This window comes from Lithobates pipiens, unplaced genomic scaffold (assembly GCF_037356315.1).
Source record: "Lithobates pipiens isolate NorthernLeopardFrog02 unplaced genomic scaffold, aLitPip1_a1.2 Scaffold_24, whole genome shotgun sequence".
Taxonomy (NCBI): Eukaryota; Metazoa; Chordata; class Amphibia; order Anura; family Ranidae; genus Lithobates; species Lithobates pipiens.
The window spans coordinates 15,395,584-15,412,200 of NW_027507786.1; the positions used below are offsets into that span (position 1 = coordinate 15,395,584).

Genomic DNA, 16,617 nt, shown 5'->3' on the forward strand with positions numbered 1-16,617 from the left:
AGATATGGACCAGCAGATAGGGAGGAGAAGCAGGAATAACTTACATTGCACAGGAGGGACAAAGCAGACTGCAAATGTATCAGGAGCGAGTCATCGGCCATGTACGGTCACATCTGGCGCTCCCAGGACACCGGCACATGGCTCCGCAGTGTGGGCTTTTTTTAACGTGTCCGCTGCTGACAATAGCGTTGCCATCTGCAATCTTTGCAGTCAACGCATTAGTCGCGGTAAGCCCAACACTCACCTAGGGACGACCGCCTTAAGAAGGCACATGAGCAGCCATCACCGAGCCCAGTGGGAGCAACGAAACACACAAAGCCACACTGCAGGCTCTCACCGTCCAGCCTCGTCTTCTACTTCTCCTTCTCCTCTCTCCTCACAATTGTCCTCCACTCCACCTTCCATCACGCCAAGCTCACGTTTTTCTGCAAAAAGGCAGGCTTCCGTGGGCTTAATGTTCGAGCGTAAAAAAATTATGACGCCGGATAACCCTCTTGCCCAACGGTTGACGGCTGGCTTGTCAGAACTGATAGCCCGCCAACTACTGCCATATAAACTGTTGGACTCGGAGGCCTTTCGCAAATTTGTGGCCATTGGAACACCACAATGGAAGGTCCCAGGAAGGAAGTATTTCTCGGAGAAGGGCATCCCAGAGCTATATGGCCATGTTCAGCGGCAAGTGAATGTATCTCTGGCACACAGTGTCGGTGCCAAGATACATCTGACCACAGACACGTGGTCTAGCAAACACGGGCAGGGAAGGTATATCACTTTTACTGCCCACTGGGTGAACCTTCTGATGGCCGTCAAGCATGTAACCCGTGCCACCCGTGTAGATTTGGTTTTACCGCCACGGATTGCATGCAGGCCTGACTCTTCTTCTCCTCCTCCTCCTACTCCATCCTCCTCCCTCTCCTCCTCAGCTGCCTCCTCCTTTTCCGCTGCTAGCGTCTCTTCCGCTGCACCGCCCAAGCTCCCCAGAACCTATTCCACATGCCAGGTGAGACGTTGCCATGCCGTGCTGCGTCTGTTGTGCCTGGAAGCCAAGAGCCACACTGGCCCGGCACTCCTTTCAGCTTTGCGTTCACAGGCAGATCAGTGGCTAACACCGCTCAATTTGACAGTTGGTAAAGTGGTGTGTGACAACGGTGCCAATCTGCTTAGCGCATTGAAACAGGGCAAAATCACGCACGTGCCATGCATGGCACACGTCTTAAACTTGGTCGTGCAGCGATTCCTTGTCAAATACCCTGGGGTCCAGGACATCTTGCGGCAGGCAAGGAAAATCTCGGCCCATTTCAGAAGATCTTACACAGCCATGGCTCGCCTTGCTGACATTCAGCGGCGACACAATCTGCCGGTCAGACGTCTTATTTGCGATTGCCCGACGCGATGGAACTCAACCTTCTATATGCTTGATAGGCTGCTCCAGCAGAAACGTGCAGTTAATGTCTACCTGTATGAACTCTGCGGCAGAAACGGTTCTGGGGAGCTGGGGTTTTTTTCACCGCGCCAGTGGCTGCTCATGCGCGATGCATGCAGACTTCTGCGGCCATTTGAGGAGATCACCAAACTGGCCAGTCGCAGCCATGGCACCATCAGTGACATGGTACCTTATGCCTTCTTTATGGAGCGTGCATTGCGTCATGTCATTGATCAGGCTGTGGAGGAGCAGGAGCGGGAAGATGAGGAAGTCGCAATGCTGGATGAATTCCCAGGGGGGGCTACTCTATCTGAGACAAGTCAACAACAGGAGTCTGAAGAGGAGTCAGAGGAGGATGGTGCCGGGGCAGATGAGGAGGAGCAAGAAGAGCATGCTTTAAACCTTTCTGGGATCCCTGTTGTGCGTGGATGGGGAGAGGAGAATGAAGAGGACGACATTATCCTGGACGATGAGCAGGAGCCAGGCCACCACACCGCTTCCACTTTAGTGCAAATGGGGGCCTTCATGCTCCAGTGTTTTAATAGGGACCCCCGTATAAAAAGTATAAGGGTCAAGGACCAGTACTGGGTGGCAACGTACTTAGACCCCCGGTACAAACACAAAATGGCGGAAATGGTACCACCGTCACAGAGGGCTGTCAGAATGCAGCACTTCCAGGCCTTGCTTCGAGAAATGCTGCATTCTGCTTTTGCGTGCGCTGGCAGAGGAGCAATTCCCACTCCCAGAGAAGGATTTGCGGGTACCAATCCAACAGCGCCTGCAAGAAGAGGCCCGGTTTGAAGATGTGTTGGTGACTTCGGATATGAGGTCATTCTTTCAGCTGACCCATCGACAGGTGTCATCCGGATCCAGCATCAGGGAACGCCTAGACCGTCAGGTGTCCGACTACATTGGGTTAACGGCCGATGTGGACGCTCTGAGGAGTGATGAACCCCTGGACTACTGGGTGGGCAGGCTTGACCTCTGGCCAGAGCTTGCCCAATTTGCAATCGAACTGTTGGCTTGCCCCTCATCCAGTGTCCTGTCCGAAAGGACGTTCAGCGCAGCAGGGGGGATCGTGACCGATAAGCGTACTCGCCTAGCTCACGACAGTGTTAACTACCTCACATTTATAAAAATGAATGAGGCATGGATCTCTAAGGAATTCAACACATGTGACCAGTAGACCATGTATATGTCTATAAACTATTTTTTTAATCAAGCACACAGACCTTCTTTCTTCATTTGGCTCACTTCCTTGTCCCAAAAAAGCACACCGTACTATATGCCCCTACCCTCCTCTTTGAAGAGGTTGAGCAGTGTCATATTTCTACTGGGGCTGCTTATGAGGGGATCACACCATCCCTGTGCTGTGCTGAGTTTCTCCTAGGCCTGCTTATTATGAGGGGATCACACCATCCCTGTGCTGTGCTGACTTCCTCCTGGGGGTTCTTATTATGAGGGGATCACACCATCCCTGTCCTGTGCTGACTTACTCCTGGGGGTTCTTATTATGAGGGGATCACACCATCCCTGTGCTGTGCTGACTTCCTCCTGGGGGTTCTTATTATGAGGGGATCACACCATCCCTGTGCTGTGCTGAGTTTATCCTGGGTCTGCTTATTATGAAGGGATCACACCATACCTGTGCTGTGCTGACTTCCTCCTGGGGTTTCTTATTATGAGGGGATCACACCATCCCTGTGCTGTGCTGAGTTTATCCTGGGCCTGCTTATTATGAGGGGATCACACCATCCCTGTGCTGTGCTGACTTACTCCTGGGGCTGCTTACGGTGCTGCTGTCAGTGCTGTATATCACGGTGCTGGTGTGAGTGCTTAATGTCACGCTGCTGCTGTCAGTGCTGTATATCACGGTGCTGATGTCAGTGCTTAATGTCACGCTTCTGATGTCAGTGCTCTCTATCACGCTGCTGCTGTCAATGCTTTATGTCACGGTGCTGATGTCAGTGCTTAATGTCACGCTGCTGATGTCAGTGCTGTATATCACGGTGCTGATGTCAGTGCTTAATGTCACGCTTCTGATGTCAGTGCTCTCTATCACGGTGCTGCTGTCAGTGCTGTATATCACGGTGCTGATGTCAGTGCTTAATGTCACGCTTCTGATGTCAGTGCTCTCTATCACGCTGCTGCTGTCAATGCTGTATGTCACGGTGCTGGTGTTAATGCTTTATGTCCCGCTGCTGATGTCAGTGCCCTCTATCACGGTGCTGCTGTCAGTGCTTTATATCACGGTGCTGATGTCAGTGCTTAATGTCACGCTGCTGATGTCAGTGCTGTATATCACGGTGCTGATGTCAGTGCTTAATGTCACGCTTCTGATGTCAGTGCTCTCTATCACGGTGCTGCTGTCAGTGCTGTATATCACGGTGCTGATGTCAGTGCTTAATGTCACGCTGCTGATGGCAGTGCCCTCTATCACGGTGCTGCTGTCAGTGCTGTATATCACAGTGCTGATGTCAGTGCTTTATGTCACGCTGCTGATGTCAGTGCCCTCTATCACGGTGCTGTTGTCAGATGACTCTATCACGGTGCAGGTGTCATTGCTGTATGTCACGCTGCTGGTGATCATCTCCTGCACCCTCTTCTTTGCCTACCCTGGTCCCTGACCTTCCCTCTCCTCCATTGCCTTCATGCGCTCCACAGTCCTGAATTGTCAGAACAATTTCCCATATAAAAAAAGAATGCTTGTAGTTGTCGATCCCAGATTCACCTCATACATGTATTATGTCATTGGCCATGTGGTGGGACTATGTTTGCCCAGCTAATAATTATTTTGTGGCTGCAAATTTGACCTAAAGGTTTGCGAAGTTCGCCTCCCATTGAAGTCAATGGGGCCCGCCGCGAACTTTCGGTTTCGCGAACTATCGGCCGCGTTCACGGTCCGCGTTCGCGAAACGTCCCGTCGGAGGTTCGGACCATCACTAGTCCTGATATCTCAGTGTGAAATGATGGTACTAATGCTGCCCAGCTCTGCCTTATTGTTGTGTACAGATGACTCACCTGCAGACCCTGCGTTTACATGTAAATAACCGGCATTCATATGTAAATAGTGGCGGCATTAATAAATAAATAGATGCGGCTGGCAGCATTGATATGTAAATAAAGGTGGCATTCATATGTGTATCATGCTCCCCTGCAGTGAGGAGATGATGTGCTTTAACCTCTAGCAACCAATTAACAAGCAGAAATAATTTGCTGTAACCTCTAGCAACTAATCAGTGAGCCGTAATGTGTGCTGTAACCTCTATCAACCAGTCATTAAGCAGTCATGATATGCTGTAACCTCTGGCAACCAATCACAATTGCTGCCTGATCTGATACAGTAAGCTGATTTTAAGTCTAGCTGCTATTTATTGTATGTCTCAGAGCAGGTGGAGAGCAAAATTGCATGGGGGGGGGGGGGACACCTGAGGAGATGGAATAAACGTGTATACCGATCCAGGTCCACAGGCAGCCATAGACAGCTCTGAGTTGGTGAACAGGGGCACAGAGGCCAGCCACAGCAGCACAGATCTGGGGATGGAGGAGTGGAACCCATTGCAAGAGCACCCAGCTAGTGGTGATAAAAATCAACCACTGCTGACCGGACACTATGGAGTATAAGCCAACGTTTGGCTGATGTAGATCTGTAAGTTTGAACACAAAAGAAACGCCAGTAGTGTAAGTGCAATATTTAGCACTAGAAGTATACATGGATATAAACCAACAAACTTGGTATAATCCAAAAGTAGATAAGTATCAATCGATGTCCAATATAGAGACAGACAGATTTGTGGTCCTACTTAGATAACAGAGCTGCTAGTAACATACCTTAATGGCAATGTGTCTGAATAGATGCCACTCCTACAGTGTGGTGTGATCAGAATTACCAGAATGAGGAGACAAGTCAGATAGAGACAGATGAAAAATCGCTGACCATGATTGCTGATGAGCAAGCGGAGTCAGCTGGGGCCGGGAATACACGCATGCTGCATCATGGAATAGCTGTGGCTGTGTGTATGGATGCTCTCAGATGAGACAGTGCATGGCGTTGGCACGTATACGTCCTATATGTCTGCGCCTCAAGATTAGAAGCAAACAGGAAGGGACACAACCCGCATAAGTCAATGTGAGCAAGGGGGCAAAATAATTTTCTACCTTACATTCGGTCTGTCATTTAAAATCCTGAGGTGTTATACCGTGTCTTGTGCACTAGGTTGTTCTTTTGCTGAATTCTATAAGGGGGTGTCCTGTGCTCACGGAGTGTAGTGCCAGTAACTGGGGAACCATGCTGCCCGAACGTATGGGGGGGGGGGGGGGGCATCCCACCTATCACCAGAGACCAGTATCCCAGCCCCCCCAACATCTGGGTCTGATGGAGTCTCCCTCGTATGGATTATTTACAACTGAACAGAGGGGCTTCGCCACAGGGAAGAGGCTGAACCTGTGCGGCTGGCCAGATGAATCCGGCAAGGTGAGGGAAAAAATAAAAATCTTCTTTCTTTAGCCATAACCATCTGAGCATTTGAGGAAAAAAAGAGAATGGCGCCTTGGGGGAGATGACTTATTTAAATATAGTATAGTCCTAATTGGACAAGAGGTGGAGCCTATCCCATATGTGTATGCTGTTGTGCTTTGTGTCAGGAAAAAGGAATTGACACAGTAGAATGAAAAGAAATAAATAAAAAAAAAATGCTTTTAGCACATTACATATTTTAATAGAAAATTATTTTATTAGAAAATCTTTTCTGGCAACTTCAGGCAACTATAATACAGAAGCTTATTTTTTTCTTTTCTACGGCTAAATAAAATTCTAATCTCGGCACTACACGTCTTTATAAACCGAGCACAGAGGGCTCCGATCTGCTGCACCGACAGACACGGCAGCTCACACCATGTAATGTCATGTACAGATTTCTTGCTCTGCATTTGTTCAGATTTATGGAAATATTTAATTTGATAAGAAATATGTGGCTTATTTTAATTCTGTGTTTAATATTATGCCCAAATAGTGTCTGCAGTTCCTTGCCAGCTTGTGACCTGCAGATTGTACCGGCGTATGAGGACTATGAATATGTTCAGGATGGAGACATCATCATCGGAGGAGTCTTCACCGTCAACTGTCTCATGGCCGGGTACAAGATTCGTGAGAAGCCGAATCTCACTGCCATGTTCTGTCTAAAGTATGTAACTTGAACAAAAAAAAATAAGAAACTCATACCTGTAGGGCAGGGGTCTCTGAATCTACAGCTCACGGGCCACATCCATCCCACTACAAGATTTTATATGGTCTGCAGCTCGGGTCAGTGTCCTATCCCTGTGTACAGATTGAGGATTCCGATCACCAAAGGCTGCTGATTGTCTCTGCTCTGACCTAATGTCAGGGTTGCCAACCGTCAGTAAATTTACTGGCAGTTTGTAAAAATCAGTGATTTTTTTACAACTGTCAGTAAATATCAGGGGCTGATAATTTGTTATACTGTGTTGGCTTTTTAAGTGTAAATCAGGCAAGTGACATGTTATGGGTATTTCCAGGGTTTCCATATCACGTTTATCCACTTCCATGCAAAATATGTCACTTCTCTTCTACATGTAAAAATCATCCTTATTATTTGTTATACTGTGTTGACTTTTTAAGTGTAAATCAGGTATGGGTATTCCCAGTGTTTCCATATCATGTTTATCCACTTCCATGCTGCGCAAAATATGTCACTTCTCTTCTACATGTAAAAATCACCCTTTTATTGCTAGAAAATTACTCAGAACCCCCAAACATGATATATATTTATATTTTTTTAAGCAACTTTTAATGTCACACGTTATTTGCGCTGTCATTTTGTCATGATTGAAAAAAAAAAATGTGACAGATGGTGTTATGCTGAGTTAATAGATACCTCACTTATCACGCTTTAAAATTGCGCACACTCGTGGTATGGTGCCAAACTTCGGTACGTAAAAATCTCCATAGGCGCCCACTTAAATTTTTTTACAGGTTACCTGTTTAGAGTTACAGAGGAGGTCTGGGGCTAAAATTATTGCTCTTGCTCCAACGTTACCGGTGATGCCTCACATGTGTGGTTTGGATGTCGTTTCCATATGAGGGCGTGACTTACGTATGCATTCGCTTCTGCGTACAAGCTCGTGGGGATGGGGGCACTTTAATTTTTATTTTTTAATTGTTTATTTTATTGAATTTTTTTATTTTTTATTTCAATAGTTTTTATTGAATTTTTAGAAAATAACATAAACCGCAAAGAAACAAAGTCATATAACCAATATCTCAGCGGAGGAGGGTAATATGGCGCTCGCTGGGGATCCCAAGAATGTATTATAGTATAGTCACAACATATATGTGTAAAAAATTGTTAGTATAAAAGATAGGTCGTTTTTATGTAGCTGAAGTATATCAGTTTTTGTGTGGGTTTTGGGTATGTCCACACACCAGTATCCTCGATGAGAAGTTCAGGGTCTTTGTGGATCATCAGGGTGGTCCGTGTGGGGGATCAGCAGTACAAGCTGTATCCTAAAAGGCTGCCAGTCTTAAAGCAAGAAGAAGCTCTAGGAAACAAGGAAATAGAGAGAGAGACGGCGCCCTCTAAGTGCAGCAGTAAAGTTGCTCAAATTTATTAAAAATGGTTAAAAAACACTCACATTAGATTAGTGGTGTACAGGCATATCAGGGATAAGATGTTTCATCCGTAAGTCCATGAGGGCGACTCGCAGGGCTGTAAGGCAAGGTTCCTTGGAGTGGTCAGAGCAATCAGGGTGGTGCTGATAGCTGTGGTGCCTTTAGTCCGGTGTTCGGGGAGTCGATGTCCTCAGGAGACGGGCTAGGCAGAGCGGCGCTTCGGAGCATGCATGCTCCTTCATCAGGCTTCCTAAGGAAGCCTGATGAAGGAGCATGCATGCTCCGAAGCGCCGCTCTGCCTAGCCCGTCTCCTGAGGACATCGACTCCCCGAACACCGGACTAAAGGCACCACAGCTATCAGCACCACCCTGATTGCTCTGACCACTCCAAGGAACCTTGCCTTACAGCCCTGCGAGTCGCCCTCATGGACTTACGGATGAAACATCTTATCCCTGATATGCCTGTACACCACTAATCTAATGTGAGTGTTTTTTAACCATTTTTAATAAATTTGAGCAACTTTACTGCTGCACTTAGAGGGCGCCGTCTCTCTCTCTATTTCCATATAACCAATATCTGCCATACAATGAACCGCTAGCATGAAACAGTTGCGTAAATTGGCAAATCTGTACAAAAGGATTTTTATTTTTTTTTAAACTTTCCCTTTAACATTGTTTTTTATCACTTTTATTCCTATTAATAGGAATGGTGCATGACAGGTCCTTTTTATGGAGAGATATGGGGTCTTATAGACCTCATATCTCTCCTCCAAGCTTAAATGCATCATCTCAAAAAAAAGGCCACAGGTAAGTCCCCTCCTGTCCCCTCTGCCCTCGCTTCCGGCACACCCATACCCACCTCCTCCATGCCGGAGTATATCAGACCATTATTCCTGGATGGCCAGGAAAGGGAAACAGTTGATCTGTAGTGATGGACGAACGTTTCGCCCGGCGGTCGTTTCGCGGCGAATTTCCGACATTCGCGGTCCGCACGTTCGAACGCCTTTTTCCGTCGTTCGCCGCGGCGGACTTACGTGTTTAATGTATACAAGAACTTTAACCTTTGGTGACACGTTTATCATGTGATACAGGACAGCCAATTGAGACATGACAGCACATGGACACTTGGACATTCCCCCTAACCTATAAATACACCCGATCCGGTGGCCATTTTACATTCTTTCTTCTGTTACGATAGGGACAGGTTCCTGTGTGGAGTAGGGAGAGATAAACCACTAGCTATTTGGTACACAAAAGTTCTTTTCAGGACTGGTATAGGTGTTAGGTGTTGATAGGTTTGCTGTGCTGCTGATTCTTGCAGCAGCCTGAGTGTCTTTTGTTAGTTTAGAGAAAGGGAAAGGACGGTGTATGCTACAGGGACAGCCAGATTAGTCTTTCATCATCATCATCATCATCATCATCATTAGCTGTTACTATCAAGGTCCACAAAAGAGCTGTTCCAGTAACCACTAATCGTTCTCTTTTTTTGCCAATTTGTATAGGGACAGGAAGGAAGCAGTGTTGTCAGGCAGTGAGGGTAATTTTAAAGACTTGCTGTTATTATTAGTTCCACAAAGGTTCTTTTCAGGACTGGTATCAGTGGTACAGTAATAGGCTTGTACATGTATAATATTCTTTCTTCCAAATATAGAAAGGATATTATACTTGACTGCTGCCCTTCTGCTGCAGTCTGCTAAACATTCACAACTCACTTGTTCCACAAAAGTTCTTATAAGGACTGGTAACTTGGTATAGGGTGCTACGGTACATAGGCTTGAGTGCGGTACAGTCTGCTGTTCTGTAAGGACCGCTATCGGTCCACAATAGATAGGGTTGACGTGCACCACTGCTGACCGCTGCCCTATACTGCAGCAGTCCTTCAGCGGTATAGGGACTGACGTACAGTCTGCTAATCACTAACACACAACCTGCTTGTTCCACTAAAGTTCTTATAAGGACTGGTAACTTGGTATAGGGTGCTACGGTACATAGGCTTGAGTGCGGTACAGTCTGCTGTTCTGTAAGGACCGCTATCGGTCCACAATAGATAGGGTTGACGTGCACCACTGCTGACCGCTGCCCTATACTGCAGCAGTCCTTCAGCGGTATAGGGACTGACGTACAGTCTGCTAAACACTAATACACAACCTGCTTGGTCCACAAAAGTTCTTATAAGGACTGGTAACTTGGTATAGGGTGCTACGGTACATAGGCTTGAGTGCGGTACAGTCTGCTGTTCTGTAAGGACCGCTATCGGTCCACAATAGATAGGGTTGACGTGCACCACTGCTGACCGCTGCCCTATACTGCAGCAGTCCTTCAGCGGTATAGGGACTGACGTACAGTCTGCTAAACACTAATACACAACCTGCTTGGTCCACAAAAGTTCTTATAAGGACTGGTAACTTGGTATAGGGTGCTACGGTACATAGGCTTGAGTGCGGTACAGTCTGCTGTTCTGTAAGGACCGCTATCGGTCCACAATAGATAGGGTTGACGTGCACCACTGCTGACCGCTGCCCTATACTGCAGCAGTCCTTCATCGGTATAGGGACTAAGAGTTTTGTCACAGGGTCATTTAAAAAATGACAGGCAGAGGAAGAGGCAGGCCCTTCCGCAGGGGTGGTAGGGGTAGGGCAGGAGCAACAGGCTTGAGCCAAAGTGGGAAGTTGCAGAAGGTGCGTTCAATTACTTTAAAGGATGCACCAGACTTGGTTGAGTGGCTCGCTCAGCCTTACTCTTCTGCACCCTCCTCATCCTCTCGATCTGCACCCTCTTCTTCACTCTCTGCTATGTGCACCCCCAAAGACACTACCACCAACAACACGACCACCACCACCACCACCACATACCTTCCGCTTGAGTCACTGGAATTATTTTCCGATCCATATCAAGAGGACATTTCTGATGCGCAGCCACTCTTGGTATTGGATCAGGAAGAGGAGGTAGCAACAAGCGCTACTCAGCAGTCTGACGACAGTACCCAGATCAGCCCAAGGAGGAGGTTGGTCCCCGGTGTTGCTGCCTACTCCGAGATCTCTACTTATAGCGGTGGGGAAGGTGACGTTGATGATGACGTGTCTAGTGATGTCACGTGGGTGCCCACAAGAGAGGAAGAGGAGGGGAGTTCAGAGGGAGATATGGACCAGCAGATAGGGAGGAGAAGCAGCAATGACTTACATTGCACAGCAGGGACAAAGCAGACTGCAAATGTATCAGGAGCGAGTCATCGACCATGTACGGTCACATCTGGCGCTCCCAGGACACCGGCACATGGCTCCGCAGTGTGGGCTTTTTTTAACGTGTCCGCTGCTGACAATAGCGTTGCCATCTGCAATCTTTGCAGTCAACGCGTTAGTCGCGGTAAGCCCAATACTCACCTAGGGACGACCGCCTTAAGAAGGCACATGAGCAGCCATCACCGAGCCCAGTGGGAGCAACGGAACACACAAAGCCACACTGCAGGCTCTCACCGTCCAGCCTCGTCTTCTACTTCTCCTTCTCCTCTCTCCTCACAATTGTCCTCCACTCCACCTTCCATCACGCCAAGCTCACATTTTTCTGCAAAAAGGCAGGCTTCCGTGGGCCTAATGTTTGAGCGTAAAAAAATGATGACGCCGGATAACCCTCTTGCCCAACGGTTGGCGGCTGGCTTGTCAGAACTCATAGCCCGCCAACTACTGCCATATAAACTGGTGGACTCGGAGGCCTTTCGCAAATTTGTGGCCATTGGAACACCACAATGGAAGGTCCCAGGAAGGAAGTATTTCTCAGAGAAGGGCATCCCAGAGCTATATGGCCATGTTCAGCGGCAAGTGAATGTATCTCTGGCACACAGTGTCGGTGCCAAGATACATCTGACCACAGACACGTGGTCTAGCAAACACGGGCAGGGAAGGTATATCAGTTTTACTGCCCACTGGGTGAACCTTCTGACGGCCGTCAAGCATGTAACCCGTGGCACCCGTGTAGATTTGGTTTTACCGCCACGGATTGCATGCAGGCCTGACTCTTCTTCTCCTCCTCCTACTCCATCCTCCTCCCTCTCCTCCTCAGCTGCCTCCTCCTTTTCCGCTGCTAGCGTCTCTTCCGCTGCACCGCCCAAGCTCCCCAGAACCTATTCCACATGCCAGGTGAGACGTTGCCATGCCGTGCTGCGTCTGTTGTGCCTGGAAGCAAAGAGCCACACTGGCCCGGCACTCCTTTCAGCTTTGCGTTCACAGGCAGATGAGTGGCTAACACCGCTCAATTTGACAGTTGGTAAAGTGGTGTGTGACAACGGTGCCAATCTGCTTAGCGCATTGAAACAGGGCAAAATCACGCACGTGCCGTGCATGGCACACGTCTTAAACTTGGTCGTGCAGCGATTCCTTGTCAAATACCCTGGGGTCCAGGACATCTTGCGGCAGGCAAGGAAAATCTCGGCCCATTTCAGAAGATCTTACACGGCCATGGCTCGCCTTGCTGACATTCAGCGGCGACACCATCTGCCGGTCAGACGTCTTATTTGCGATTGCCCGACGCGATGGAACTCAACCTTCTATATGCTTGATAGGCTGCTCCAGCAGAAACGTGCAGTTAACGTCTACCTGTATGAACTCTGCGAAAGAAACGGTTCTGGGGAGCTGGGTTTTTTTTCACCGCGCCAGTGGCTGCTCATGCGCGACACATGCAGACTTCTGCGGCCATTTGAGGAGATCACCAAACTGGTCAGTCGCAGCCATGGCGCCATCAGTGACATGGTACCTTATGCCTTCTTTCTGGAGCGTGCATTGCGTCGTGTCATTGATCAGGCTGTGGAGGAGCAGGAGCGGGAAGATGAGGAAGTCGCAATGCTGGATGAATTCCCAGGGGGGGCTACTCTATCTGAGACAAGTCAACAACAGGAGTCTGATGAGGAGTCAGAGGAGGATGGTGCCGGGGCGGATGAGCAGGAGCAAGAAGAGCATGCTTTAAACCTTTCTGGGATCCCTGTTGTGCGAGGATGGGGAGAGGAGAATGAAGAGGACGACATTATCCTGGATGATGAGCAGGAGCCAGGCCACCACACCGCTTCCACTTTAGTGCAAATGGGGGCCTTCATGCTCCAGTGTTTTAATAGGGACCCCCGTATAAAAAGCATGAGGGTCAAGGACCAGTACTGGGTGGCAACGTACTTAGACCCCCGGTACAAACACAAAATGGCGGAAATGTTACCGCCGTCGCAGAGGGCTGTCAGAATGCAGCACTTCCAGGCCTTGCTTCGAGAAATGCTGCATTCTGCTTTTGCGTGCGCTGGCAGAGGAGCAATTCCCACTCCCAGAGAAGGATTTGCGGGTACCAATCCAACAGCGCCTGCAAGAAGAGGCCGGTTTGAAGATGTGTTGGTGACTTCGGATATGAGGTCATTCTTTCAGCCGACCCATCGACAGGTGTCATCCGGATCCAGCATCAGGGAACGCCTAGACCGTCAGGTGTCCGACTACATTGGGTTAACGGCCGATGTGGACGCTCTGAGGAGTGATGAACCCCTAGACTACTGGGTGGGCAGGCTTGACCTCTGGCCAGAGCTTGCCCAATTTGCAATCGAACTGTTGGCTTGCCCCTCATCCAGTGTCCTGTCCGAAAGGACGTTCAGCGCAGCAGGGGGGATTGTGACCGATAAGCGTACTCGCCTAGCTCACGACAGTGTTAACTACCTCACATTTCTAAAAATGAATGAGGCATGGATCTCGGAGGAATTCAACACATGTGACCAGTAGACCATGTATATGTCTATAAACTATTTTTTTAATCAAGCACACAGACCTTCTTAATTCATTTGGCTCACTTCCTTGACCCAAAAAAGCACACCGTACTATATGCCCCTACCCTCCTCTTTGAAGAGGTTGAGCGGTGTCATATTTCTACTGGGGCTGCTTATGATATCCCTGTGCTGTGCTGACTTCCTCCTGGGGGTTCTTATTATGAAGGGATCACACTATCCCTGTGCTGTGCTGACTTCCTCCTGGGGGTTCTTATTATGAGGGGATCACACCATCCCTGTGCTGTGCTGACTTCCTCCTGGGGCTGCTTACGGTGCTGCTGTCAGCGCTGTATGTCACGGTGCTGCTGTCAGCGCTGTATGTCACGGTGCTGCTGTCAGCGCTGTATGTCACGGTGCTGCTGTCAGCGCTGTATGTCACGGTGCTGCTGTCAGCGCTGTATGTCACGGTGCTGCTGTCAGCGCTGTATGTCACGGTGCTGCTGTCAGCGCTGTATGTCACGGTGCTGCTGTCAGTGCTCTGTATTACGGTGCTGCTGTCAGATGCCTCTATCACGGTGCATGTGTCATTCCGGTATGTCACGCTGCTGGTGATCATCTCCTGCACCCTCTTCTTTGCCTACCCTGGTCCCTGACCTTCCCTCTCCTCCATTGCCTTCATTAGCTCCATAGTCCTGAATTGTTAGAACAATTTCCCAAATAAAATAAAAATGCTTGTAGTTATCGATCCCAAATTCACCTCATACATGTATTATGTCATTGTCCAGATGGTGGGACTACGTTTTACCCCCTAATAATTACCACGTGGCCGCAAATTCGACATGAAGGTTTGCAAAGTTCGCCTCCCATTGAAGTCAATGGGGCCCGCGGCGAACGTTCGGTTTCGCGAACATTTGGGTCCGTTCGCATTTCGCTTTCGCGAAACGTCCCGTCGGAAGTTCGTCCATCACTATTGATCTGTGACATATATGACCATATGTGTTCAGTGACCTCGCCCAGGATGCCTGCCAGCTACTTCACAATTTAAAACAAGTTGGTGAACAGCAAGAAGCTGTCATCATCAGTATGGCAGTATGATACCACCACTAAATGAATGACCTCCTTCTGCAGTAGCCAAATGTTCAGGCAGGTGGGTGGGTGAACTGACCAATACCGGCCATTTAGTATGTCCATTCACTGCTTTCAGCAAACTGCAAACGTCTTGGGCTGAGATTGAACTCATAGATGACCCGAACCCAAAGCTCATCTCTAAAGATACTCCAGTTTACAATTTTTTGACAAATACAATAGTGCTTTTTAGATCTGCCAGGAGTTAAACTTTAAAGGGTGAAATATGATTGGTTGGCATAAGCTTTCTTCATTTCCATTTGGTCACTAAACCACTAGGTGTTGGGAAACTGATGACCTCTTGTATGCAAGTTATTAACTTTTATATCAACAGACCCCTGCATCATTACTACAAGAATCTTCAAATGTTCCTTTTTGCCATTGACCAAATGAATAAAAATCCAACAATCCTGCCTAATGTGACTCTAGGATATCATGTTTATGACTCGTGTTCTGATCCCAGAAAAGCCATAAAAAGTGTCTTACAGATTTTATCCGGACCGGGAAAAACGATCCCAAACTATTCTTGCAGAGACCACCAGAAATTTGCTGGTTTTATTGGAGACCAGAGTTTAACCACATCAATGCCTATGGCCCAGATATTATCTGTATTAAACCACGTGCAAGTGAGTATAATAATATGAATGATGTCTTAAGTCTCAATTGCTCTTTTTATTTATTTTTTTGCATGTCCTTTTTTATAAAAAATTTTACCAATAGGAGAAACAAGTGCAGTATATATATTGTGAGAGTAGGGTAATCTGTCACAGTGTTAAAAGGCAGTATGGGCCGGTTTTGTAGAGAACAAGCACTGATGGTACTCTTAGGAGAGTCAGGATTAGAGTTCAGGGCTCCACCCTACTGAGGAGCCCATGTGTGTTAAAAGGGAGCAGAGAGGTGCATGTCTGCACCGTGCTGTCTGGGACAGGACAGTCAGAGGCCCGAGCCTAAGCAACAAAGCAGCAGGGAGCTGCAGGAAAAACAGAAAGCTGCCAGAGTTACAGCGTTTGTACACAAGCACAGGAATATTGTCTTAGACGGTGACCAGTGGTCTCCAACCTGCGGCCTGAGGGCCGAATGCGGCCCTTGCTTCCCTTTATTCTTATCGGGGAACTATTCTTCCTACTGACACCAACAATGGAGCACTATTCCATTGATACCGATGATGGGCACACTTCCTCCCACTGACACCAATGATGAGGCACTATTCCTCCCAATAAAGATGTGGCATTCTTTACTGATACCAATGATGTTACATTTTCTACTCCCGCTGGTTACAGTTCGACCCCCTTAAAGGCTGAAGGACAGTAAACTGGCCCCTTGTTTAGAAAGTTTAGAGACCCCTGTTTTAGATGGTTCAGGAGGACCGAGTTACGAAGCCTGAGCAGCAGGGCTGTCAATGAAAACAAAGAGGCTAAATATCGTTAATTTTGGATTGATGGTGGAAAAACCTGCGAGGGATAAGGACTGCTGTGAAATTTATTAATTTTTTTCCTTTTTTTAACCCTTTTGCTGCCAGAGACATTTTTTACATTTTTTTTGCACACATTGTTAAGCGCTTAAGATCCGCCCCACATACATACATTAGCTCACAAAAGTGAGTACACCCCTCACAATTTAATGTGACAACACTGAGGAAATTACACTTGTCTACAATGTAAAGTAGTGAGTGTACAGCTTGTATAACAGTGTAAATTTCCTGTCCCCTCAAAATAA

At 47.9% G+C, this 16,617-nt stretch overlaps 1 protein-coding gene across 2 annotated transcripts in view; it reads left to right on the forward strand.

Moving 5' to 3' along the window:
- The first annotated feature begins 6,215 nt into the window (after positions 1 to 6,215).
- Positions 6,216 to 16,617, forward strand: part of LOC143929679 (vomeronasal type-2 receptor 1-like) — a 35,487-nt gene continuing 25,085 nt past the window's right edge. Inside the window, exons 1-3 of one of the 2 annotated variants that reach the window (XM_077453622.1) lie at positions 6,216 to 6,320; positions 6,436 to 6,606; positions 15,236 to 15,527. In XM_077453622.1, the coding sequence (XP_077309748.1) occupies positions 6,551 to 6,606; positions 15,236 to 15,527 (348 nt within the window). In that variant the 5' untranslated portion in view covers positions 6,216 to 6,320; positions 6,436 to 6,550. Of the gene's footprint in view, positions 6,607 to 15,235; positions 15,528 to 16,617 lie in introns of both variants that reach the window. The other variant, XM_077453621.1, reaches the window with a different exon arrangement.